At 41.9% G+C, this 26,779-nt stretch overlaps 1 protein-coding gene across 2 annotated transcripts in view; it reads left to right on the forward strand.

The window, feature by feature from the left end:
- C1H13orf42 (chromosome 1 C13orf42 homolog) overlaps nucleotides 1-26,779 on the forward strand; it is a 33,374-nt gene that overhangs the window by 678 nt on the left and 5,917 nt on the right. Inside the window, exon 1 of one of the 2 annotated variants that reach the window (XM_063341937.1) lies at nucleotides 25,291-25,704. The exons of the other annotated variant lie outside the window; for it this stretch is intronic. Within the exon in view, the coding sequence (XP_063198007.1) occupies nucleotides 25,291-25,704 (414 nt within the window). Of the gene's footprint in view, nucleotides 1-25,290; nucleotides 25,705-26,779 lie in introns of those variants that run through there. 2 annotated transcript variants of the gene reach the window in all.

The raw sequence follows: 26,779 nt of genomic DNA on the forward strand, positions 1-26,779 counted from the left end.
AAATATATAATTAAGATAGTAAGTAAAGCTACCACAAACTCTAGGCTCTCTTATTTATATATTTGCCTCATTTAACTCTGTTTTATTCTGCTCTTTCACATAATTATGGTGAAAAGGAGACTTCTCTGCATTAAATTCCAAGAATTTCAGAGATTTTAATGAATGAGGTGTTAAGTCTTGGCCTTTATTTAGATTTTCTCTGTTACCTGAGATTCACATTAGCTCCTCTGTGGGGTTTGCTGAAGAGAGAAGGTAAGTTTTAATTACTTTCTTATACTTATGAGGCTGTGATACTGGTTTACAGATAAGGCTATAGTGAAAATATTCCTAGGATAAATTTCCCCAAATTTCAAGCCTTTAACTAAATAGCATTTAATAGCAGTGGTCACAAAGACTGTCAGACACAAAAGTATCAGGAGACATCTTCAAAGAAGTCAAACAAGTAAGCCGCTCTGTTGTCAAAACCAAACTAACGCTAGGACATGAAACTAATGCTAGTTCTGCGGGGAGTTCTCTCACTTCTAGTTGTCTAGGGCCAGATCTAAAATAGGACTTAAGAAGAGGATGTAAAGTGAATTTTTATGACTGTTTTCAAACCTGTTAGCCTGATAAGTCCTACACGGCAGCTAATTAGGAGGTGTCTACCTTCCAAAGGAAGCTTTAGATGTGCCTGGTGCTGTACGTCCAGATTGTGTACAAGGTCAACCTTCTCAGCTCCTATCAGCAAGGTTAAGCACCCACCTCACTGCAGCCTCCAGCCGCTATAACCTCTGTCCTCGCAGAAGGAAATGCGGGCAGCAGGACCTCCTCCTCGTCCCTCACACAATGGTCTTAGTACCTGAGAACACGGGGCAGGAGGGTGATAGCTGCAGCCTCCAGCTGAAGAAAGGCGGAGTGGAAAGCTGAAAGCTGAACCGCATTGGATCATACATGTGCTAAAACAGAAGAGGAAAGAGAAGCATCGATCTCCCCGATGAATACACTCCTGGGTTCAAATTTCAATCTCTCTTCTGCTCCCTGAGTTCTGCCTGCTGGGCTATCATCTTTCCGGCACCAGCTGCGAGGAGGGGGTATGAGCAGAAGAGTGTGAGTCTGGCTCTCCAGCCCGAAGAGGAGTAAGCGAAAAGAAGTAGCTGTTTTGATCATTGCCCCCATGTGAACGTCCTACCGATTCTGGTATCACTTACGGGATATTTCTAGCCTCTCCCCTGTATTTCTTTCTATACAGTGGCAGAGCTTCACTGTAGGGTAGGGAGAGAGGAGGGAAATGTGTCCCTTTTCATGCAGCCGAAATTCTGGTGGTGGTAAGGTTGTGGTGCTGGGAAAAAAAAAAGTACTCAGTTCAGTTCTTTTCATGCAGCGTTTTGGATCTCTCCCTTTTTCTGCGCAATTCCAAAAGAAAAGGGGACAGATGCCACTGCAATTCCTTTTGGCATTATACTGTAAGTGAAAGAGTCCTTCCAGTTTTTGAGGCAGAACATGAACTCAGCTTAGCAGAGGTTCAGGACTGCAGATGAAGAACAGACAAAGACATTAAAGGATGGGATTTTTTATTCTCGACTAAAACTTTGCAAAATGGACTATAATCATGCTGTCTCCATCCTCTGCTACCTGAGTCTGGAGGCAGAATCTCACCCCTAATAAGGGGTTCTGGATTCCATTCCTGGCACTTCCCGTCCCACTCTAGGTGTTGCAGTGATGAACTTCTCGGTTTACAGGATCTGGCATTTATAGAAAAGGTTCTCTCTTTTAGTGGTCCCGGAGGAAATTAGCACTCTGCAGGTCAAGACTTTGTTAACATTCACTACTGGACTTAAGACGCTGGGTTGTGGATTAAAAAAAATTGGAGACAATTGCAGTTTTGGAAGGAGGAGGGGAGTTACGGCTTGGCATGTGGTTCACTCTTCATGCTAGGTCAGCCCTAAAAGGCTGACTTTCAGACTGGTTAATGTTGCCAAAATATTTGTGGCAGTTTCTCACATAGACTGTTGGGTTGTTGGGGTTTTTTACGGGTTATGATGAGGTCAGCTTCATTTGTGGTAGGTCTCAAGCCAGACACCCAACCTCCTAAAATTCTACAATTTTGAGGTAAAATACAACTATGCAATAAAAAGCTGTTTCTTCAAAGCACTGAGGCGAGGGTTTTCAGTGGAGTTTCAAGGAATTTGGTTCCCAGGTCCCACTCTTTTAAGTTTCATTTGAAAACCCGAGCATGCACAGTCCTACCAAAGTTCATGGTGCAGTGCAGCAAATATGTATTTTATAAGCAGATTGCTCTTTTTTACTTGAATTCTAGTATATTAAATTTTTTATTGAAAACTTCTAGCACTCAGTAACAACTGCTATAAAAACTTGAGTATTTGGAGTCCCTTTCTGTATCATCCTGAAGCCCTCAACTCAATGGGAGTACAAGGGGGAGCAGAGCTGCACACGATCTCTGTGCCACCATCTGGTTGGAGGCTTGACTAAGATGAGTGATGGAAAGCTCTTCTCAGGGGACGTGAAGTCAAGGTAACTCTGAAGGAATTCCTGTTGCCTTCACATTGCAAATGATCCCATTCACCCAGATCTTTTCAGCGGATGTGATCAATGAGTTTGCTGCATGTAGGTGCCAGGATCAGCCCCCAGGCTTGGACTTTAGGACAATGGCTCTGTGCCAGTCAATAAGGAATCAATCCCCAGGCTCTGTGAGTGGACTGATCGGTACTTACATCCCAATTAAAGCACAAGAGGTGAGCCTTTGCTCCAAATCTTGACCTGGCCCTCACTGGTGTGAGGGAACCTAGAAGAGCTTAGCAGCAGTTTAGACAGACCTAAATGTGGAAAGCCTGGTGTACGAGGGCTACATGCCGCAGTTATGTGAAGGGATGTGGAGGTCATGCAGGTGAATTCTCCTTTTTCTGGTCAACAGCTGCTGGTGTTACACTGCACCTCTCCTTTGGTGCCCTGCAAGAGCGAGTGCACCAGCACAATCCAAACAACGCCATCTGGGACTCCATTGGGACTGGAGAGGTGCTTTCAAGGTCTCGGTGCCTGGATGGAGATCTGCAAATTTGCGTATATTTCCAGATACTTTTAGCCCACTTGGCTAGAGGCTACTCTGATCTGTGCTGGCTGATGGACGCAGAACGTAGTTGTCTTTTGTGGACTTGTTGAGTTGGGGAGGCAATGCTTGAGCCAGAGTGCGTGCTAGGTGATGCTGAAGTGTTTGCTTGGTTTCTCCCTTGATGGAAGTGTTAAGAGTGTATTGGCACAGATCCATTAAGCACAGTGGAAATGTTTCGATTGTCACTTTAGGAGTGCTAGCAAGTGTCTTGTGGTGCCCCCTGTGTAAAAAGTTTAACAGGAAAGCAAGTAACAGACTTGGTGTCACTTTTATGAGGTCAGTGAGACGGTTCTGGCTTCTGGTACGCATCCCGAGCCCTTCGCATACACTCAGTGAATGATCATCATACTCACAAAAGCACTCCTATGACGGTAACCATGGCAACTCCTATTAAATTAAGTTTTTCATGAAATAGTGTGCTTTACAAGGAAGAGGAAACATTTATTTTCAAGGAACAATCCTGTACCCACTGGTGTTCAAAGAGGAACTCCTATGGCAGCAGCAGTAAACATTATAGCAGCTTTAATGTGTAGACTCTTCAGAAGGGGAAAAGGGCCTTCATTTTTTTTCCTTTGCAGCTGGTCGTGACAGTAAAACATTTTACTCTGGAAAGCAGCTACCTTTAAAACACTGTTGGATCTCAAAGGGAGATTTTATTTCTTAATTGTTCTACCACATTTTTTAAAATCCAGTTTTGAATTACCTGTGATATAAATTTTTAATCATAAGATTGACAGTCAGATGGTCCTATTAGGTTTAAATGTTTTTACTAAAAATCTTCATCCAGTAGTTGTGAGTTTTAGCAACGGATTTATCAAGCAAACAGCAGGAATGCCTGTTTTATGCATAATCTAACCCATGGTAAACATAGTGAAGTAGATCATAGAAATAAAACTTAAATATTTTTTGCTAGAAGAAATTTGATTCTGTTTCCACTTCTGATACCTGTAAACAAGAGCAGATTTACCGGTGTAGAAGGAGATGTTAATGTCCCATTTACTCTGGCTGGTGTAGAAACTCCTACGTAGAGTAGGTTTATGCAGCCTTCCTTTCCCCTCCCTCGTTAGACTGAGGCTATATCTACTCCTTTTACTGATATGATGAGAGAAGAAAAGTTAAAATATCCCTTCTCTCATGTCAGGAGCAACCCTGTATACATGATGTCTCTGCCTGTGCTGAGAATGCTGGGAGGCAATGATTGCCAGTGAATTGTGAATCAAGAGTGTTTTGCTTCAGAGGCGTCACTGCTGATGATCAGCACGGGGAGAGGCGGATGCGAGACAGAAATTGTACTTGATATAAACGTGTGCTTCTGTTAAAAAATTGGCAAGGAATGAAAGCAGAGTCTGGTACAGGAACCATAGAAAGAACATCACCGGGACTTAAAAGGTGGAGAAACACTCTGCCCTGACGTATGGGCCAGGCGGTTCTTTAATGTCCTCTCACAGCAGGCAAATTGCTGAAAGAATGTAAACCATCCCAGTTTTCTGGTTGATCCATTTGTACCAGGGTGGCCTCTTCTGAGAGCTTATGGATCAAATTAAAGGTCTCAACTAAACCTGCGAACTGCATCATCCAATGACCTGCAGAAGCAGGGTGTCTCATACTTTTGCTAGCAGCAGAGCTCCTCAGCGGCTAATACTCAGCTAACACAAGGCCGCAAATTCTGCCCTTCTCTCCTGTCCCTGACCATGCATGTCCACCTCCTCATCTCCGCACTACCTGGAGAATTTGAAGGAGCTGATCTGCCTGAAAACCAGCCCAGAGCAAGAAAGAAGCAGTCTGTCTTCAGCCAAATTAGTTTCCTGGAAAGATTCACCTTCTGCTTGCACAAATTCCAGCATCAAGAAAACACAGAGGGACAAAACAGCATGGCTGGCAGTACCTGGATCCTCCAGGGCAGACGACAGGACCACAGCAGCCCAGATTCAATTTAACTTCAGCTGCTGTTCTCAAACTGCACTGAAAAAGCTGCAAAGCTGTAACTGGGCTATATAAAAGTATGAAGGGCAGAAACTTGGCCCAAAAATCCATTAGCCAGAAAGGATTATTAGGAAAAAGATTTGGATGCTATTTCTGTGGTCTGCAAGTTTTAACTGAAAATTACATAACTTCTTTTGGCTTGTGTAAATCAACTTTAAGAAAACAGCTTTGAAGTTTAAGAAGCTCAGACATGTAATAGCTGGCTCTGGCATTTTGTGAGAAGTTCATAAAATGGCTCGAGACCATTAGTATTTGTTGTTGTGAACTCGTTCTGTAGCTTGGGAGCCATCTGCTTATCTCCGGAGTTTATTGCCATCCATCTACCTTAGCGTTCTGGATGGCTGCCCATCACTGGAGCGTGTGAGTGCCTTCCCTTCGAACAGCAGTGCCTCCTGGAATCCCTGGCTGCTCTGCAGTCTTCTTTTGTTAGAGACTATAAGAATGGTTGTCCTAGCTCATGTCCAAGATCCATCTAGCCCAGTATCTGTCTCATTTAGTGGCCAAAGGCAGATGTTTAAGAAAAGCATAAGGACAAGGCAGCTTCCCTGATTTATCTCAAGATGCAGCTTTGATATTTAAAAGGGCCAGGGATCATAGGAGCGTACAAAGCGGATCAGAGCAAAGGTACGCTTAGCCCACCTCTGTCTGGCTGTGGTAACAGTTTGACTACGAGAACATGCGTCTGATTTTGCGAACGCCACACATTCTAGTAGCATCCCATAGCTAGTGATGGGGAAAAAAGTCTTAATGAAACAGGGAAGCTGTCTTGGCAGCAGTTACACTCTAATTTAATTCCCCCTGGAAAGCGGCACCGTGTAGGTGACAGAGCATCTACTGGTTGTTGTCCTCAGCTCTGCTATGCCTCAGTCAGAGTTTTGTGATGTAAGAAAAGCTTCTTGATGAATCTGCCAAAACCCCCACACTAGTGGCTGGCAGCACTACGGCCTGGAGCTGGCCTCTCGTGGTTTATAGGTTATCATCCTGCGCACAGCTGGGTGGTTATATCCTCTCTGAGTATGTTGGTTGGATTTGATGGGCATGGATTTGGTTTGCATGCCATGCAAAGCCAATAGAGGGGAAAAGGATTGTCTGGAAGAATAAAGGTAACAGTATCGATTATCATGGAAGACATGTCAAGAGATAATGTCCATCTATCAAAGTTGCTAATTGCACCTCTTAGCTCCAAGCTATTTGATGCACAAATCAAAGCCCAGCTGCTCGCAAGTGCAAAGAAACCCAGCTGGATTTAAACATTCTGCCCTTCAGGAAGAAGAAGGTCCTGTTCATGACAATGAGCTTGAAATATATCTTCTCTCTGTCATGCTACAGCATTTGGCCTGGCCAAGCACAGCCCTACCTGGTCCCACTGGGCCTCTGCCTTGTTTCCCTTGGGCCACAGCTGGAATAATGGCATCAATCTGGCTTCTCTGTTGTGACAGAAGGGAGGAGGGGGGTCTAAACCCTCATTTCCCTCCTCCCCATTAATTTTACTCCTTCCCATAAAGTTCCACGTGGCCGATGTGCTGGCTGCACAGGGGCTGTGTGACTCAGGGCGGGAGGGGTGCGCTGCAGGAGGAAGCCCCATACCCCAGGAGAAAGCAGGAGCAAGCAAGCTGTCTTTAAACTTTAAAAACCCAACAGCTCTCAAAGATGAAAGGAAAAGGCCTAACTGCTATTGTACCCGCTGTTATACCTACTGTAAGAGATCTCTTGGGAAAACAGTCACTGCCATAGTATAGCAGGTAAAATCTTTATAGGATAAACCTAGAAATAATTATGCAAATAAAAGCATTTACTCTAGTGGCCGGGATCAGGTTTTGCAATGCAGATGGAAATGAAATGGAAACATTTCCTTCGAAACCTACTCTTTTTCTCTGTTGATTGCTGGATTTCCCCCCAGATTTGGGCCCATGCAGCTCACTGGCAAATAGATCCTTTCGAAGAGCCCAGATGGGCAATAAAAGGACCACTTGAGAAGAAGGTTTCCAAGAGCTATTCTCAAGGCACCTAACATGCAGCAGCTAAAAGAAAGACGATAACATGTGCAAGACACTCTTAATCCAAATCCCAGTAATGGAGTTACACGATAGGCTGCAGCCTCTTGCCTCTTAATAAAGGATCAAGTGGTATTACAGCCAGTCAGCTATGCATCATAAAGTGCTCATCACAGCACGCTAGCGTGTAAAAAAATGCCACTCCACAGAGAATGGGGAAAAAATTCATCATCTCTCCTTTAACTAGCTATTCAAGGAAGCTGATCAGCATGTTCTTGCCTGTGAGTGAGGAATGTTGTTTATGCTCAAAGAAATGGTGTGTGACTTTCATGAAACTGTTTAGATACGGATTCTGGGCAAAACAGAAATGCGTGAAACCAATGAAACAGTTACGTTCATTGTCTGAAAATGCACTGTTAATCTTAACTCTAAGGCAACACGATTCATTATTTTTATCTGTTCAGCTAATGGCACTACTATGTAAAAATGTTACATTTCATTTTGGATGTGTACATCCTTTATACCCTTAAAATTGTGTGTGCATGTCGGCATTTTTGGGACTATTTACTATGGCCTATTACTTTATAGTATAATATGGATCTACACAGTCTTTTTGGAATATGCACTGTGGGCAGTATTCTGTATTTGCAGGACTGATCTCATAAATAGTTCCTTTTTAGCTATTTTCCACAATAATGCTATAGCTATAACAGCCACAAAAACTCTTAAGAAAAACTTAAGAGAAAAAAAAAAGTCTAAAAACTTGTAAAAATTTTATTCCAAGGCTGTCAAAGCAAGAAGCAAAATACATGATTTTAAGCACTTGCCTTTCCTCAAAGAATGTGAAAAGAAGTTTTACAGGTTACTACTTCTTGCCCAGAAGTTGCTCCCATAACTGCTCTCCAGAAGTTCTGTGCATGGAGTAATGATTCAGATGCCAAGTTTATTCACCTGGGATTTATCAAATAAAAAAGTCATCCTACATTTAGACAATCACTTTCAAGCCTATCCATTTAAAGTTAGGTATCTACGTCTGTGTTTAGATTCCTACATAAAACTGACAAGGTTTTTAGAGCTTACTGTCCATGGAAAATGCAGATACACACTCTTCAAAATCTACCTCTCTGTTATTGCTCTGAATATGAGCCATTAGTTCAAATGTTGGTTGCAGAGGGTAAGGAAGCTCTCAAACACGTAAGAAAGGGATGGAGTGATTAATAGAAAAGCAGAGGATCCTCTTATCCCATCCAAGGTTACACCATCCCTTTATTTTGTTCCGATTTTCGTATAAATTGCCATCTTCCATCCTTTCTTTTTGGCTCATGTACCTAAGGGGATTATTTTTTTTTTTACAAGTATCTTTTTTTAAACTGCCATGGCTGGACCTCCTTTAGCTCATCTTCAGGGTCCCTACCCTATTTCTTTGTCTTGCTCAAAAGTCCACTTTTTTCCTGCTGCTGTCAGGAAACCACAGTGAAAATGCCTCTTACTATTGAGATCCAGGATCTGCCTATTGTCCTTAGACAGTCAGCTAAGTTTGGAGAATATTTAGGATAAGGCAGTGCAGGAATACAGGAAGATCTGTACTACTATAAACAATGGCTATGTCATCTTCTCCTTCCACTCTCACTCTACACAAGTCTGCACTGAACATATGAGAGAAACAGATTTTTTGCCCTGAGAACTCAGTAGTGCTAACTTCTAGGTAAAAAAAGCCAGAGGCATTAGTCACCGGCCCCGAGTACAGGCGCAGGATAGAGGAAAAGTCTCCACTTGGGGAAAAGTTTAAAGGAAATTATTTGCCTGAAAGAAGATTTGAAAAAGAATAATGGAGATTGGCTATGCGTGAAAGCAGGGAGCAGTTTGTTGAGTGAAGACCTGTGTGCAGCTCCATTTTGTCTTCCAGGGGAACGGTGAGCATACCAAACAGGTATCGGACAGAATGAATTTTCCTTAATATTAGGCACTCTTCTGAGCACTGTTCCGTGAGGAGCTTTGCTGACCTAGTCATCTGCCTGCCTTAGTCCATGGAAAAAGACGGGCATCCTCAGGGTGATTCACATTGCATGGTGTCTCTCTTCATTGTTAAAGGAGAAGCCTACACGTGGGTGGTAGGGAAACTGTGTCCAGGCTTATGATAGTATTCTCCTCTATAGACAGATGCCTCCAAATTCCTCATTCTTGAAGGAGCTTTGTGATACTAACCAATAAACTGCAGATAATGTAACTGTCTCAGTGTACTGCCTATTTCTGCTAGACAAACATTTCTTGTGGGATAAGATCATTTATCTGGGGTAGAAAAGTTTCTTTTAGTAACTATTATAGTTACTGTGGTTGCTGTATCGTGAGATCACCCACATGAAGAAAATGTTTATTGGATTGTTTGAGTGATTGCTTCCTTTCTTGCATTTTTGGCAAAGCTTTTGGGCACTGGAAGAAGTAAATGGACCAAAAAAGTCTTATTCACCTCCCCACCCACATTGTCAGCCATGATTATATCAGCCATGATATAATAACATATGTTTAAACATTCTGTAAGTAAGGAAGAATTTTAATGGGTGATAATGGTGGAAGCTTATGGTATAGCTTGTGACTAACTTTGCAATGGCTGTGGAAAGGGTTTTAGGTGGCTCAGGGAACTGAGTGTGGGCTCTGGATCATTTCACCAGCCAACAAAAAATAGCAGTGGTTTATAGTCCAATAGCTGTATGGTGATGTATGTGCTGCAGGTTTCTCTTCTCGTGGGAGTGACGGAAGACCGCAGCCATATCTAGCCAGCTTGTAGGGGAGGCAAATGGTTGGACACATAGAGAAGCCAGCCTTCCCACAGAGCAGGTGTCTGGTTAAAGCTTGGTCTTGCTGGGCTATTGAGAAGATGTGGGGGTTTGTTGAGGTATATGCCTAGATACGGTTTACACCTTACTGTGTGCTATGAAGATGTGAAGTGCTGTAAGAGTTTTGTCTTTGTTGTTTTGCATATGTTAGTAAATATAAAAGGCTATGAATCCTGCTGCTAATCTGATCTCTTTATTTGCCAAGTGCAAGCTGAACTTTCAACAGCATCCTCAGTAGCATAATATTTATTTAGTCTGGAACAGAGAGACTTTGCTATTTGCTTTTCTCACTATTTGTACAGATCTGGTTATAAGAGGAAACCTTTCCGTGATATTCATCACACTGTTTTTTGAACTAATTTTAGGGCTGCTCCTCAATTACAGCTTGGCTTTCTCTTCTTTTTCCATGCAGTTAAGAAATGTGCGAGGACCAGCCCTCACCCCTTTGCATTGCAGGTTAGCAAAAAACCCTTGCACAGAAGGGAGCTGCCCTGATTTTGAGTGCGCTGCCTAGGGGACAGGGGTTGGGGTGTCACTACAGCTGTTGCAGTAAGGTCCTTGTCATGAACTGCCTGTCTGCTGCCCTCCACAGCACTGGGGACATTGTGCTGGAGGACTGTGGCTGTGCTCCAGGAGATCTCCCTCGCTCCCACGTAGGAAAGGTTCTTGCAGAAGATTCATGAGCAAGTGGTCCAGCTGCTGAAGCTGCTGAAGTTTAGACACCCAGGCTGGGAAACTTATCTCTCTGGACTCCTTTCAAAGCCAATGAAGAGAAATAGGTCACTTCCAGAGGAATTTGTTTTCTTCAAAGTACTAGGCAGCACACTTTTCACATGTAGACAAACACCTACTTAAATGCCTAATTTCACTTATTTCGTCAATACCCCATGTATGTACCTGCAAGGGGATTTTGTGCCCTTGTCTGACCTCTCCCCATCCATCTCTGTGGAAGTGAGATGTCAGAAGGGATGTCCGTACCCGGGAATGGCGCGCAATACTGAGATTCCCCAGATGGGGATGCTCCCAAGCCGTGCAGACTTGACAGTTCATGTCCCAAACCACCCTGACTGAATTCACAGAATGGTGCATGTGGGACAAGGGCTGTGAAACTAGGTGCAGTGCCATGTGAACACAGACTGCTTTGGGACCTGAGCGGTGTCGTAGACAGGTACCTTCCTTACACCTCCACAGCGCTTCTGGTTTGTATTAAGGGGTCCTCTCCAGGCATCGCTAGCACCTTTAAAGCTCTGGTTGACTTTTTATCATGCTTATGCAGCATAGCACATCCCTAACAGACTGGATAATCTGGCACTCAGGGCCAGGGAGAAATCAGAGTCTGACCCTTGCATGGGTGGTTGCATGATGATCATTCATCTGACTAATGAGAATGTTCCATCTAATCTGCTCTGCGTTTTCTAGTCCCTCCTAGTCACCTCCTTTTCCACATTAGACAAGAACAGGATTGTGACTGAGAGTTTCTTGTTTGGTTGGTTGGTTTTGGTTTTTTTCTGCGTAGAAAATAAAAATCTAGAACCAGTCTATAAATAAGAAAAATCTGACTGCCCTAATGAAAGTAGGCTTCATGTCTCTACAAACTAGGCTCTTTTTCAATAATACTTAGTAATAGTTTCCATATGGTCCACAGGTAAGTCCACATGACAGAGGGTATTGTTCAAGGCGGAAATTGCCTGTATCTACACCTCTGCAGAAGAGAAACAGTTGTGGGAGGAGTGTATAGATGTGACATCAAACTTGGCATCTTTGGTCTTGATCACAAACTTGAAGTGAGTAAGGTAAGCCATTATGTAGCCAGAACAATGGGCAAGGAGGACAGTGTGCCACTCATTCCAGTATTGACTTTGTACAGTTGACCTAAAACACAACTTGGAAGCAGGCTGATAGGAACTAGGAAAGAAACGCCACAAAAATGAAGGCAAGGAGCAGGAAGAAAATGGGCAGAAAAATCCTATACTTGGGAAGCTGCTGCAAGAAGCTTAACAAGTTAGGGGCTTTTCTAGGGCTGTTCAAGTAATGTGAGATGAATTCTCGCTTGCAGAGAGACCTCGTTCTGATCTCTCCTTATGTTCCCATGCTACTGCCTACATGAGGAGCACAGCAGTTCACATCTTTCACTAGACCAAGTTGTTGGAGGTTTTTTTTTTTTTGTGAAAAGTTCTCTGTCCCTGCCCAGGAAAAACTACTGAAATTTCTAGGAAGTGGGAGTACTTTGTAGGACAGCTGCCTACGGGCGTCAGAATGCGAGGAGAGCCTGACAGTTTTTATTTCTAGAAAGATCCTTCTAGCCACTATTGTCAGTGCTGTTATCTTCTCTTTGACAGCAAGGGCAAATATGACCGTGGCTCTGACTCGTGGGCAGAAAGCAGTCTGCCTGCATCTCCACACTTCACTGGCTTCACGCCATTAACCTAATTGTGTCAGACATCAGAACCGGTGCAGCCTTTGACTTATATCTCTGACTAGTAAAACTACATTAAACTCCATAAAATTGAGCAATCCAAAAAAGTTTTCTGTGGAGACCTTTATTAGTAATTAGATTAAGGAACAGATTGTGAATCTACTGAATTCGGTGAATGTGTAGGCAGCAGCTGGCTCATTAAAGGAAGAAAAGTTTTAAGCAGTTTGGCCCATAAAATGAACATTCACATGATTGTGTTATAACTATAGATTAAAATAAAACTCAAATCAAATATTAATTAAAATTTTAGCCATCAGACTGGGATTCTCACCTCTTCCTATAAAGCAGGGTCCACTCTGTGTATGTGCTTTTTCTCCTTGCAAAACCCGAGGCACCTGCAAATCACAGAAATCTGAAAATTATTAACATTAGAAAAAGGTGCTATTTATAGAAGCTTACCACATATTTATTATTTACAGTTTTTCTTTCAATAGACACAAGCTCTACCACAGAAGGCAGTGATGAAACACAATGACATCGTCCTTCATTTCAGGCCGATATCAATGAGACTTTTGCTTCTTTTCTCCAAATGGCTTTCACATTAAATGGCACTTCTTAAAGGGACACTGGCCACCTGAAATGTATTTGGTTTCAGAAACAAATTCAAAGTATTTTCAGATAGTACAGCCATTCCTGATTCCTGCTACCTGGTGCTTTTGTTGTTTTGGTTTTTTTGCATTCAACTGTACCTTCTTCCCTTTTTCATTACTACATAGGAGATGCATACAAGCTGAATATTGTTAGTTCAGGTTGTCATCCTGTAATGTTAAAGTTGAGGTGAGCTTAACCAGAAACTCCAGCTGGTGCAGGACCATGCTGTAGCCCATGTTGTATGCTCCACCAGGACTGAAGAGGAATGTGTACACAAAAAAACCATGCCCAAGCCCAAGATTTTCTGTTCCTTTCAATTACAATAATCTCCAGTGTTACTTGTGGTAACACCAAACAAACAATTTTCCAGGAAAAGTAGATTTTTTACAGCATCTTTTTGAAGTTCAGACGCACTACATTTAGACTTTTAAGTAGTTTGTCCCACTGAGATAATATGTATATGGTGTGGACTAGCTCATACACATAAGGCATAACCCTTTTTGTAAACAGCAATAGAATTGCATGCTACGATGCAATTGCTTCACAGGGATGGTACATCTTCCCCTTCCCACCCCAATCCACAACAAAACACACCCAATGAAACCAAGCAGGACTATGAAACAGATTGCTTCAAATGAACAGAAGGGACTAATGACATCCAGAGCAATGACAGCACAATCCTAACCCCAAGCAGAGCCTGAGAGAAAAGAGCTGCCTTTGAAACCCATCACAGGCTTGGGTTTGCTATCTGTGTTCCAAGAAAAGCATTTGCAATGGCAAATAGCAGTGTGAAATTCAATGATGAAAACAAACCTATAGATTTTTTTTCCTAACCTGTACTGATCTGTGATAGTGTATGCCAAATTCTTGACCACCCTGAATGTGTATAAGTCCATTGAATTAGTTTATCTATACCAGCTCAGGGCCTAGACTTTAAGATCTATGCTTATCCCAGTAGATGAAACAGGTCCACGGCGCCATGGATTCATGACTAGCCTGCAATTGTCCACACTGGCTACATGCTTTTCAGCCGTTTTAGCTTGTATCATCTAGCCCCCCATAAAACACTGCCCATCACAATTTGGGCAACAGCATGGACTAAAGATCTTTCTCTCTGGTATTAAAGACAAACCCAGATATTCTGTGGGAAAAAGAGAACTTATTTAGGTAGACATAATCCATGCTATGTCTGTTGCCCTCAGAGCCAGAGGAATGACTTTTCACTATCTGTCGTACCTGTGCAGATGTAGCCTCACGTGCCACTTGTCACGTACACCATCTAATCTACACTGTCCTGCAGTTTAGTATCACTACAGAAATAACAGTTGCAGTGCGAGCGTGAGAGCGTGAGAACAACCGCAGGGATGAACAGCAAGATTACATCAGATTTTTGCACTATTACTCAAAAAGTAGTTGAAGAGCAAGCAACAAGGAACTGCACCCAAAAGGCAAAAGCCCCTGGAGCTTGCTATTGGCTTATAAAAGTCGCATGAGCATCAGAAATTCTCTTCAGGAATAGCCTTCTGAGTTTCTAAGCAAATTTTTATAAACTGTGTTTCCTGTTTGCTTTGTCTAAGTATTGAAATGAATTTGCTGTCTGCTGAAACAGTAGAGTTCTCAGCATCTGACTTGGCGCTCGGGAGCAGAAATATCTCCCATTGATCTCACTGGTGTTGGCTAACAGCCAACATGAGTTTTCTTCAAAAGCAAATTCTGAGCTCATAATCATGAGTATTCATCAGTTCGTATCCCATTACTAAGAGCTACCAACCCAGTCAGAGAATGATCCCTTGAGAGCCATATGTCCTAAACACCTTGAATGCTGAACATAAAAATTCACAGGATACCGCTCGGAAATAAGATGTAAAAAATATTCATTCACAGGAAGTATTTGGTGAGTAATTTCTTATAGTAACAACTGAAAACTCATGTGGTGCTTGCAACCAGAAATGCTGTAGGAAACTCAGACTATGTAGCCACTCTTTGTGCTACTGAGGTCCTGGGACCTCAGTACTGTGCTGGGGAGCTTGGTGCTGCTGAAGGGAATAGCCTTCAACAGGCTTTGCAAGCCCAACGATATACCACCAGTGACTACCCCCTGTGCTGAGACTGGTGGGAGGCAGCAAATCCCACTGTTTTCCCCTTTCTTACCCATGGCCGATGCAATCTAGCTCCGTATCATTAGTAAAGATTTACATAGCCCTAATAGTCTCTGCATTTTTATCTGAGGGTGCCACCACACCTGGGAGGGTTAATACGGTTTTATACCTTCCATGTACGAATCAGCTACAGAAATGCCAAAGCCCAGCGAATTGTTACCTAAATATCTGACTCAGTGCAGATAAACAGCTCGCCAAGAAGCTCGGCTGTGCAATTGGATGGTCAGGAATCTAACGGAGTAACTCTGGAGGTCAAGGCTTCCATCTAGTGGTAAAACTTAAAGGTGCAAAAGGAACAGATCACGGGAATGGGGATGGCTGAGGTCCTTGCGAGCATCCTTCTTGTTCCAAACTGTATCTGACTGAGGAGAAGAGCAAGAAAATGAAAGGAGGAAAAAATACAAAAAGCCGACAGGTAAACCACAACATCTCCGAGGTATGGGAGGAGCAATGTAGTACAGGCGAGGAGGGAATAGAGTTCACTGGGGTGGGTGTTGTCCTTTACCTAAAGCCAGGCGTGACATTCTGCAGACATACTGGCAGTAGTTGGGTGTGCTGCGTGAGCTGTGAGCCCAACCCAGGGCCTCAGGCATGGCAGAAAGCGTAGCCTGGTCTCTGCACCGTAATCTGTATTTTCACATTTCATTATTTTCAGAAAAAAAAAAAAAGTGACTGCTATGGAGCATGAGGAGAATGACATTTTCCAGGTTGTGATCATCCTGTCAAGAGGTCTGGATAATCTTTTTTCTCTCACATGGTTTAGAACTGTAATCTGGCTCATTGTCACTTCTGCAAGGTTATGTTGAAGAGGTGGAGCAAACAGAGCCCTTCTTGGAAACTGTAATGACATTACAGTCTCTGCAACAACAGTGAACTCTGTAAAGAACGAGGTCTGTGACCTTGTGGAAGTTGCTTTTGCAAGATTAGCCTACCTCTTTTCCCCCCTACCCCACCCCCCAAAAAAACCAAAACAAACCCCAAACCAAACACCCAGCTACCGCAGATCAATTCTTGATATCCACAGGCACAAATCCAGACACACTGTGAAGGAATCTAAGTACATATTTCATAAGTACATCAATAGCCATAACCTTATTCACTATGCAAAAAATGAAGAATGGTGACACTTGAGTGATAAAAGATAGTGTTCTGCATACTGTCGAAGTCAATAAGGTGAACTGAAGTGAATTAAATTGAAATATCAACTCAGTTTGTGCTGCCTCATGTTTTCAGACAATTGGATTTCTCTTGGTGCAGGAAGAATTATGGTTGATAGATAGCAGCTCATTTCCACTGTAGCAAATTCTTACGGATGTTCCTGTTGTATCTGCTTAGCTCCAGAGGATGTGTGGAAGATCCTCCATGGAGTCCTTGCTGACTGTGTTTTGACTCAGAAATGCAGTGACCTTTGCTTGCGGCCAGCTGTGGCCACAATTTGATCTGTTATTTTGGCTTGTGCACTTCTGTAACTACCACAGTTTCCTGGAGACACATTTTCTTAATAACGGCTTTAAAAAAAAGTCACAAGAGGAATGCTGGCTACCTCAATCCTTTCCATTCTGACGGTCCCTTTCAGTTTGTGCTGATGCCCAGATTACAGGCCTGTAAGACTCAGCTATTTCAGTTCACCAGAGTTCCCATAAATATTTCCTTCCGTTTCAGTTAACCTAGCTTCGCTTCCTGACCTGGAGGTCTCAGACAAAAATGTATTTAGCACCTCTGTATTTTGTCCACCTTGGGTCAAAGGTACATGTTCTGCCCGAATTCAAGGTGCAGACGTAAATCCCCATGTTCCTTTGAGCCCAGCCTAACCTGACTTGCAAACTTTGTGAATTTAATGAGTACTTTAGCCTGGAAAGTGTCATTTGGCTTTGCAGATTACTGCAAACATCTTGCTAAGCTGCAAACCCAGTTCAGCATACATGCCCACCTGCACCTATGTCTCCTTGTGTTTTTTCTGACCTGACTGAAGTCTTACCCAGGTACCTTTCCCGGGATTTTTCAGGTTGCTCTAAGAACATTGAGTAACATTTAGTTATTTTTGTCTTACTTCCTTTACTGTTGTTAGTGAGCCATCTCCAAGTTTCTTAAAACTTCTAAACCCACTGCAAGCAGTGTCTGTTCCAGGGACACCTTGTGTCCACCTTTGCAAGTTGCCAAAGGGCTTCATGCGGCCTTTTTGAATCCAGATATTCCAGCAGCAGCTACACTGTGCCCTACAGGCTGATGGCAGATCTCTTTACAACTTCTGTGCAGCCACTGCGTTAGAACGATATTTTTTTTCCTTCTATTTAGATCCCACATAGGTCAGCTATTATGGAGGGTGACGTTAATTAGTTGAAAATTCCCGTGAGGATGTAAATGAACTCTCTTTGCCTCTGCAAATAGCCACAGCTCTAAGGAATGGAGGATTTGTCAGTTCACAGTGGTATAGGGGAAATGCTTTTTGAAGTTTGGCTTGAAAGCGGTAGGCGAGGCTGGATAGCCACTTTTTCCTCTCCTTCCCCCATCCTTTAGATGTGCCTTATTGAAAACAGACTAGCAGGACTTCTTTACAAGGGTAGTGGGCGGGTAGGTGGGAAGTGAGTAGAGGCAGAAGATCAAACTAGCCTAGGAGAAAGAATTAATGTTTATCAGCAGCAGTGTTTTCTGTTAAAACTGGTGAATGAGCAAGGACAATGTGGAATCTGAATTCCCTCGCTTCTTTACTGACCACTCAGGCAACAAAAACCACTCCTGCCAATCCTGGTTAATAATCATCCTGCGTATTTTGGTTGCTCCCCTTCAGAGACCTACTTGTTATCAGTAAAAACCGTTTCCATTCCAACAGCGCATGGAGTGATAACAGCGGTTGTTGGAGCAGACAGCTGGCAGCGTGCCCTCCTAGTAGGGATGGTATTGTAGGGCTCAGTCCTTGCAGGGTGTCGTTGCAGGTGCAGCTGGTGTTTGCTGAAGGGGTCCTGACTGGCTCCTTGTATTCCTTTGCATGACCAGAGTTCCTTCAACTGGAAACTGCTTTTGCAGGTGCTGAAGGAGATATGATCAAGAAATAGGTAGGAAAGAGAATAATTCCTTTTTATTAGTTATGTCGTGGCAGCAGGGTCAGGGTCAGGGCAGGACCATTGTGTGTTAGGCTGTATACAGATATCTTTTTCCCCAGACACATTGTGGTCTGAGCAGAACAATAGTTACTATGCTCAAAAACACTATGGGGAAGTGCTCAAGATGTGTTTCTTCTGTTTCTTTCCATCCTCCCTAGTGCTCATATCTCATTTGTACTGAGTCTCTCCTTCTCAGATATCCCAGCCAAACTGCTCCTTCTTTGCTGCTCCGGTTTAACTAGTCTTTGCCTGTTTCACTGGGTTAGTAGAACCCAGATAGAGATAGAAATGGGAGGTAGGGATCCAAGGGTGCTGCTGAAAACGTCTCTAGGTATTGTGAGTGGGCCTTGCCTGGATATGACTGATATAGTCTGACAACTCTGTGACTTACCAAAAGATCCGGACTGTCCCCTCTCATAAATCCTCCTATGGGCTTCCTTTGTGGGAAGGATAAATAATGTATTAGAATTTAATTGGAATGAGAAACAGATGATCCGATTAAAGACTAAGACAGACAAGTCATTTAAATGTTTGTCTTACATAAACTAATTTGAAGAACTGCTGCTTGCAACATCCATTCCTCATTGAGCTATCATGACAGAATCTTAGCTATTTATCACATTTTCCTGGCAAAGACTTTATCAATGGGTGATGGATGTGACAGGCAACAAGCTAGACATCACGATAATTCTTCAGCCATCTTTGGAACAAAAGACTCAAGAGGCAAGACAATAACTAATTCAACAAAGACTAACAAAGCTTTGAAAGATCCTAACAATGTTTCTACTAAAAGGACATGAATTCTTCCAATGAAACAAGCAAGGCCAACTGGTTGTCCCTTGACCCTGTGTGACAGAAGACAAGACAAAGTTCCCTTGTCAAGCTTGTCACAGAGATGGAGTTTTTAATGACAGCAGGGTTATGTGAGGAAACAAAGGGAAAGAGGAGGCTAGATGCAGCAGGGGACAAGTGTGGTAACCTCTCACCCTCTGAAAATGCTGCCAGGCAACAGTTCTGGCTCTAAAGCAGGGGGCGTTTCACTAGAGTGCATTTTATTGCTTTGTCATAGGATGCACACAAAACTTTTCCCAACAGTGATGTCAGGGTAACAAATAAAAAAAATAAAAATTGTCTGATATCACATTTGCGTAATCGTTTCCTAAGCATTTCTCTGTGCATGAATGGCATTTCTTTATCTTCTCATGCCTGATAGGAATGTAGTCACTGCTTTGGTTGGTTGTAATCAGTGCTTATGCTGCAACAAAACCTACTCAATGAATGCAAATTTTGCATTTGGTAAAAATTTATGGAGAATATGCAGGGTCTAAGTCAAATGGAGATACTTAGATTCACATTTAGATTAGATGGAAAGATGATGCTCCACATTTACAAAAAATTCTATTCATCCTCTGACAGGAGCCTTGATTTCCTGACTCAGCTGCTTTTGCACGTCGGTGTTGCCTGGGTGACAGCACGACTCAAGCATGCACCCTTAAAAAAAAAGATCACTGTTAAATCTGACATGGGCAACACATCTTGATTTCACTGCATTTACATCTAAATCAGTTCAAATGAAAATCTTTATCTTCATTCTTGGGAAACTGATTTCTCCCGTTTCATGCCTCAGAGAAGCAATCGTAGCTATTTCAAATGCATAGTATTAGAATTGCTCTCCTTTCCCATATTTTGAGAACTTCCTGAAAGAGGAAGAATATCAAGCAGTTGCTCATAGCAGTTGTGGGGATGCAGAACTCCTCCAGGCTGTTGCCTTCATAGGCTGAAAGAGAAGAAACAACCATTCCTGAGGATTATTCTTTGATTGATAACAAGGTCCATTCTTCTACCATCTTTTAGTCAATAAAAGGTAGGTGTCCTGTGGTATTTCATCTCTAATAGTGGGTATTTCTTGCCACTCACCAAAAGCACTGACATTCAGCACCTGATCTATGATTTGGGAATGCCCCACCATCTAATCTCTTCAAGTATGTATGGCCTTTGAAATGGTGTCATGATAACAGTGTCATGATAACAGCGTCGTGATAAGTATCATGAGCTGACAGTATGCACTTGCAGCCCAGAAGCTCAACTGTATCCTGGGCTGCATCAAAGTAAGCCTGGCCAGCAGGTTGAGGGAGGTGATTCTGCCCCTCTACTCCACTCTGATGAGACCCCACCTGGAGTACTGCGTCCAGCTCTGGAGCCCTCAGCACCGGAAAGACATGGACCTGTTGGAGTAGGTCCAGAGGAGAGCCACAAAAATGATAGGAGGGCTGGAGCACCTCTCCTGTGAGGAAGGGTTGAGAGAGTTGGGGTTGTTCATCCTGGAGAAGAGAAGGCTTCAGGGAAACCTTATTACAGCCTTTCAGTACTAAAAGCAAGCCTACAGGAAAGGTGGGGACAAACTTTTTGTCAGGGTCTGTTGTGATAGGACAAGGGGTAATGGTTTTAAACTGAAAGAGGTAAGATTTAGACTAGATATAAGGAAGAAATTGATTACAATGAGGGTGGCAAAATACTGGAATAGGTTTCCCAGGAAGGTAGTACATGCACCACTCCTGGAAACATTCAAGGTCAGGTTGGATGGGTCTCTGAGCAACCTGATCTAGTTGAAGGTGCATCGCAGGGTAGGTTGGACTAGATGACCTTTGAAGGTCCCTTCCAACCTGAACTGTTCTAAGATTCTATGATAATCACCATAAACAGGTATCAAACCTTGGGTTGTTATTTTTCTTTAGTGTTGAGCTGTGGCTTCAGCATTCCTGCATTTTTTTGAATTTCTGTTAAATCTGCAGGAGATTGTGTATTTGTGTGTGTGTCTTTGCAGAACTTCAAGTGACTATATGAAAAGGTAAATAGTAAGAGACTAGGGACCAAAGTATAGATACAGTAGAAACCTGTTGAGGTGAATGGTTTGCTCTGTTTTCCTTTGTTTTGTACTGTTTCAATTATTTCTCTCCAAACAATATACTCTTTTATGTAGCTATATAGACATAGCAGTGTTCAACAGAGATTGACAACTGCACTTTAGTTTCTGAATTATCTGAAATAATAGAAGGCTCAATGACTTTACTATCCACTTGCATAATTTATGTGTGGATTTTTTTCTTTAAAAGCAGAGAATTATATATGTATATATATATGTATTATATATATAAAAAAATGAAATATATTATCCTGAAGAGATAAAACAGCGTGATAACTTTATGATACAGCTTGGTACAACTTTATCATAAAGAAAGAATACCTTGTCATCTACAGTCTGTCAAAGGTTTTCTTCCTTGGCATCAGAGCCTTACTTTGTTTCAAGGATTTGACATTTCTTTCTATCAGTGTATCACTCGGGTGAAATATAACGATCAAGTAGAGAGATTTGTATGCATGATATCATGTTATTCCGGAGATAACAATCCATTTTGACAAATAAGTTAATTTGAAAAAATTAAAAGATGTGTGATTTTCTATTAATTGTATTTATCTAGGAATTTGATTTTATGGGGTTTTGTTCAACTGTATACTTAATATAGTTAAAGAGAACACATACCTTGGATTTTCTAACTTGGTTTTCCTACCCAGTCATGATGGCTCAGGAATTAGCAGAAGGCCAGGGCTAGATAACAAAATCAGTTTTGGGAGTGATTGAGTGGTTGTCTATGGAGCTTAGATCACTCTGCTAACTACAGAGGAAACAGAAACATTGAAAGCAGTAATAGTAATAGAAAAAAACAAAAGTTGCTTAAAATAAAAAATACTGAGTAAGCGATGTCAGATTCAAGAAGCCAAATGAACAAACAAGGTGTGAGCATTGCCTTGTCAAAGTTAGTAATCTTAGATGCCGTTAAATATTTAGTGTGGTCTATTTGATTAGTGTGGTCTATTTGATCTGCTTCTCACAAGCTCCTTCTTTGGGAGGTCTTTATTTATGATTTAAGAGCCGCCCGTGAATTTGGTACTTTGAATTAACAAACTAAATATTCTTCTTCAACCATATTTGCCATTTGATGAGTGTCTTTGTGCAGAAGGAAATCATTCTTGAATAAGACCCTGGTTTTTAATTACCAGCCATCTTAGGAAACGGTAGCATATTCAGTCCCCGGCAGTAACACTGGGGAAAAGACCTGTGGTCTGTGGTGGCTGAATTATAATTGCCCTGCTATTTACTTAAATGGGGACACTTACAGGTACAAGGGGACCAGAGTTAGCCCATAAATAAATACCGCACTATTCAGGAAACATGGTTCAATGCAAATGCCTTATAGGAAAATATCTTGAAAAGACATAGGGCATTCCTCTTCTCACAAAACACACTAGAGACATATGTGACCTTTAAATATATCCATTATTTTGTCCTTTCTAAATCCATGAAGCTGTTTAAATTACAGTGGATACTCTGAAGCAAACAAATTATTAGTAATTTTTACAATAGGAGAGGAAGACCGTGTATTCCCACTGCCCATAACCAATGCATAGAATAAAATATTTTTGTCTGATGTAATTGTAAATGACCCTTTATTACACCAAATGAAATCCTGGTATGTAATGCAGCTACTTTATTGTCTCACGTCTTTATTAATCCTTCCTTATTTGAACACCACCATGAACAATGGGAATCACATATATGTTGGCACAGAATGACTGTGGCCCAGCAAGCTTTATTAAAAATTAGGAAATAACATGCTTGAAATTGAGAACCCTCTTAGGAGCTTGAAGGCTTTTTTAAAATTGGTGAGATGTCAGCATATGTTTTAAGTACTTAATTGAAGCAGGTTAAGAAAATCTATGGCCCATATGAAATGTTTTTCAAATCACAGTGTATATCATCAGATTTACTCTTAACGGGTATATCTTTTTCTGTGGTTTCATGAACAGAATCTTGGGGTTTGGTGTTTTCTTTTTGTGTGGGTTTTTTTGTTTGTTTGTTTTGCCTTTTTTTTTCTTTACCCTGTAGCTCTTTGTAAGTCCAGATGAGCTTAGAAATCAAGCTGGTATTGAAAGGTAACGTCTGATCATATAAGCAGTTGGTCAGTGAAGTTCCTGTTGACCTTACTGACTCAAGTCTTTGTCAATAATTCCTTGAGCTCCCACTGATTTTCTTGAATCACATGTTTTGTGACTATGAGGTCACTTAGAGTGCCTCTCTGAGGCTCACTGGTTTTATATCATGTCTATAACCAAAGACCAGTATCCCATGTAGCAAATCTAAGTAATTTTTAATAGGATTACTCAGGAACAATCTCACTTTCATAACTTACTTAGTGATTAGAATGACTATGACAGATATTTACCTCACTCATTCAGGACAATAAATTAAAATCCCCTTGTAGCCTTTTGCTTTGAAAATCAAATCAATCTGTAGATGGAATTATTATTATTCTATGCTTGTATTGTTAAGCAGAAACTTTCTCCATCTGAGACATGTAATTATGAGGAAAGATCTCATCTTTTTTTCATAGTTCTAATTGTTTATGCTAGCATAGCTGTGAGATTGAATAGGACTTTGGAGATAATCAATAATGGAATACCTCTATACAGGTACTAGATCTCAAGCAGCTGTTTCAGAACGATCTCTAGGCTGCTCTCAGCTGCAGTGGGAATCATGTCTATGACAGTATTAGAAAGCTGAAAAAGTGGCAAAAAAATGTAGTTTGTCACAATTTTTATTTATAAGGACTTTTCAACTTTAGCTATAAGTAAAAGGAACAAAATGCATGTTTTAAGATGGTTGTAGTATATGTTTAGTATCCAGTAAATCAGAGTTACTGAGGGAATGGATGCGAATTTATATTAGAACCTATCTTTCTTGTGGAGATCCTACAGCTCTTAGGATGCTTAAACCTTCAACTGGCACTTCCAGTGTCAAGAGCATAAATTTGCTCAGTGGAGCCTGCAGGGTGATATCCATGGGCTTTCAAAAGAATTATCTTAAGGACTCAATGCTTGAGCAGGGTGAATTGTGAAAACTCTTTTGAATATGGTAAATCTGGACATTCCTACTTGCTTTTAAAAAGTTGTTGACTGTCTTAGTGGTGAGAACTGACCAAATTCACTATCTACTTATCAATAAAGTATGTATCATGTTGTCACACAGTCACAAATACTAAAAATGCTCAAATATGCTAATAATAGTCAATGTTCTCAGTAGCTCTCAGCTAAAAAACAGTCTTCAAAACCACTGTATTAAATGTTCTTGCATTAATCTATAAGAACTACTGTGGAAAGATACAAATGCATTGGTTTCTGTCTGCTATGTTTTGCCAGATGAGTACTTTGGAAGAATGTTTTATTTTACAGCATCCCTTACACAGGGCATCTTTGTACTGAGTGTAACAGAGCCTGACATCTGAATCCGCTTTGTTCCTAGTAGTGCCGTGGTATCGGGTAGCTGTAGCCATCTCCTGGTTACCGTCGGGTGAAACCCAGAGCGACTTCTTTCAGCAGCTGAACTCCACCCGACAGAAACTATTCTCCCCGCTCAGACTTTTGTCCCTGTCGAGGCTGATCTCAACCAGCTCTTCCCCAAAAAAAGCATCCGGCAGAGGCCTGCGGGGCTGCCGGCCCTCGCCCCCGGGAAGCGGGTGGATGCCGGCTGGAGAGCGGGAGAGGTTCAGCACCACGGTCAGCTCCCGGGCGGCGGCGGCGGGGCCCGCGGGGGCGGCACGGCGGGGACAGAGCGGCGCGGGGGAGGAAGCGCGGGAGAGGGAACTTCTGCCTCCATGCTGATGTTTTTTGGGGGGAGCGGCAGTCAAGTAAAAGGTCAAAGCATGGTACTGGACGTCCTGTGCTCTATTTTAAACCGAGGAAAGGAGAAAGCTATTTCCCTGACACAAATGGAGTAGAAAACACGCTTCTGCGATACCATCATGTTCTTCACAATGTGTTAGGCTGAAAGCAATTTTTTGCAGCAATAGGGGCTTTTTTACTGCTCATTACAGTAAGTGGCAAAATTTTCCAACTGTCGAGGGCAAGAGTAACAGCTGTCGATTACCAGATCTAGGGTTAAATTAAGGACCTGAAAGAGAAAAGGTATAAAGGGGAGGAAGTGACACACTATGTTCAAAAAGATCCATTCTATATTTCACCCTAACTCCCACCGAAGAAATGTGACAGATGACATCCCTTACTGTGATGGCGCAGGTTCTGCAGTGAGATTGATCCGCAGCACTTCTATGTACGTCCTTGGAGGTGAGCAGGAAAAAGTTAGTGAACCACTAAAAAAATGCAAAAGTACAACCAGCATCGACTCTTGTTTCCAGCCAAAAGAGGAGGACAGAGACTGGATGTACTCTAAGACTCAGGACTGCTTGAAGTACTTACAGGATCTGTTAGCCTTGAGGAAAAAATATCTTGACAACATCAATAACTTGAAATCGATGCATATGGCTGCAGATTCCCCAATGTCCACAAAATCATCCAAAACTGGAAAGAAGTCATTTCTTCCACTTCCTTCCAAAGAGTCTTCTAAGGTAATTCCTAAGAGCTTTTGCCATGTGCTTGGTCTTAAGCCATGAAGCAATTAACTGTATGACCTATGTTGTTTTTCTGCTTTATTGGTCTCAGCTGGTTGTCTTTTTACTGTTAGATCATTTGAAATGCTGCTACATACCTTAAGATTCTTTCTGAGTGGTGTGAAATTAACTGTGAATGACTGCTCATGGAAAGAAATGTATATATCTATGTTTGTGTGGGGGGAGAGAAAATAGGAGAAGGAAAGAGGTATAAGAGTATGGGAAGTATCTAAAAACATGTTATGAAAGAGAGCGCTGTTCTCAGTACTCTGACAGGCTACTTAAGGGCCTCAGAATTCTCCACTATGGTTAATTATAGCTGTTAATGACTGACAAGCACAGTAATCTCCAGATTTACTGGCAGCCTTTTTATAGGCATAAAATTACTTACACAAAATAACTGTAAATTCATTGAAACAAATAGCATTTTTTCTGACTGGTCAGATAGCTTGTCAGTGCTACATTTAGCAAGCTCTACTGATAGGATGTAGAGCATGAGGAATTCTTAAGTGTTCCTTTCTCTGTTAATTAATAAGTTGGCAGGTCATTTTGAGGCAGTAAAATTCCTCACCCTTTACTGTAATAATACCACAAAAATAAAATTGAAATATCATCTTTGGTGCAGACTATTTCTATGTATCCTAGAGAGAAAAGCATTGCAAAGCTTCCTCCTGGTTGCAGTTTATAGATTGCATGTCACTAGAAGTTCAGTCATTAATATGACTTTAGGCTTGATTCAGAAAGGATAAAGGAAAGGATTGCAGCAGGTGGGGGGATCCGTTTAGGTAACTTGACCACGAACATGAATTTGACAGCAGACTCACAGATTACCCAGTGCAGTCTTTAAACTGGATACTAATGGGCATGGTGGGAAGAAGGGATGTATGGCTGACTTACTGATTAGGCCAGGTAGACTTTACCAAAAAAGTTATTGCCACATTTGGATATCCTGTCACAGCAGAATGTCAATGGCTGAAGCTGAGCTCTGTTGCAGGCATTGCTTAACCAAAGGACAAGGCTCACGTGTTTAGGA

This window comes from Chroicocephalus ridibundus, chromosome 1 (assembly GCF_963924245.1).
Source record: "Chroicocephalus ridibundus chromosome 1, bChrRid1.1, whole genome shotgun sequence".
Lineage (NCBI taxonomy): Eukaryota > Metazoa > Chordata > Aves > Charadriiformes > Laridae > Chroicocephalus > Chroicocephalus ridibundus.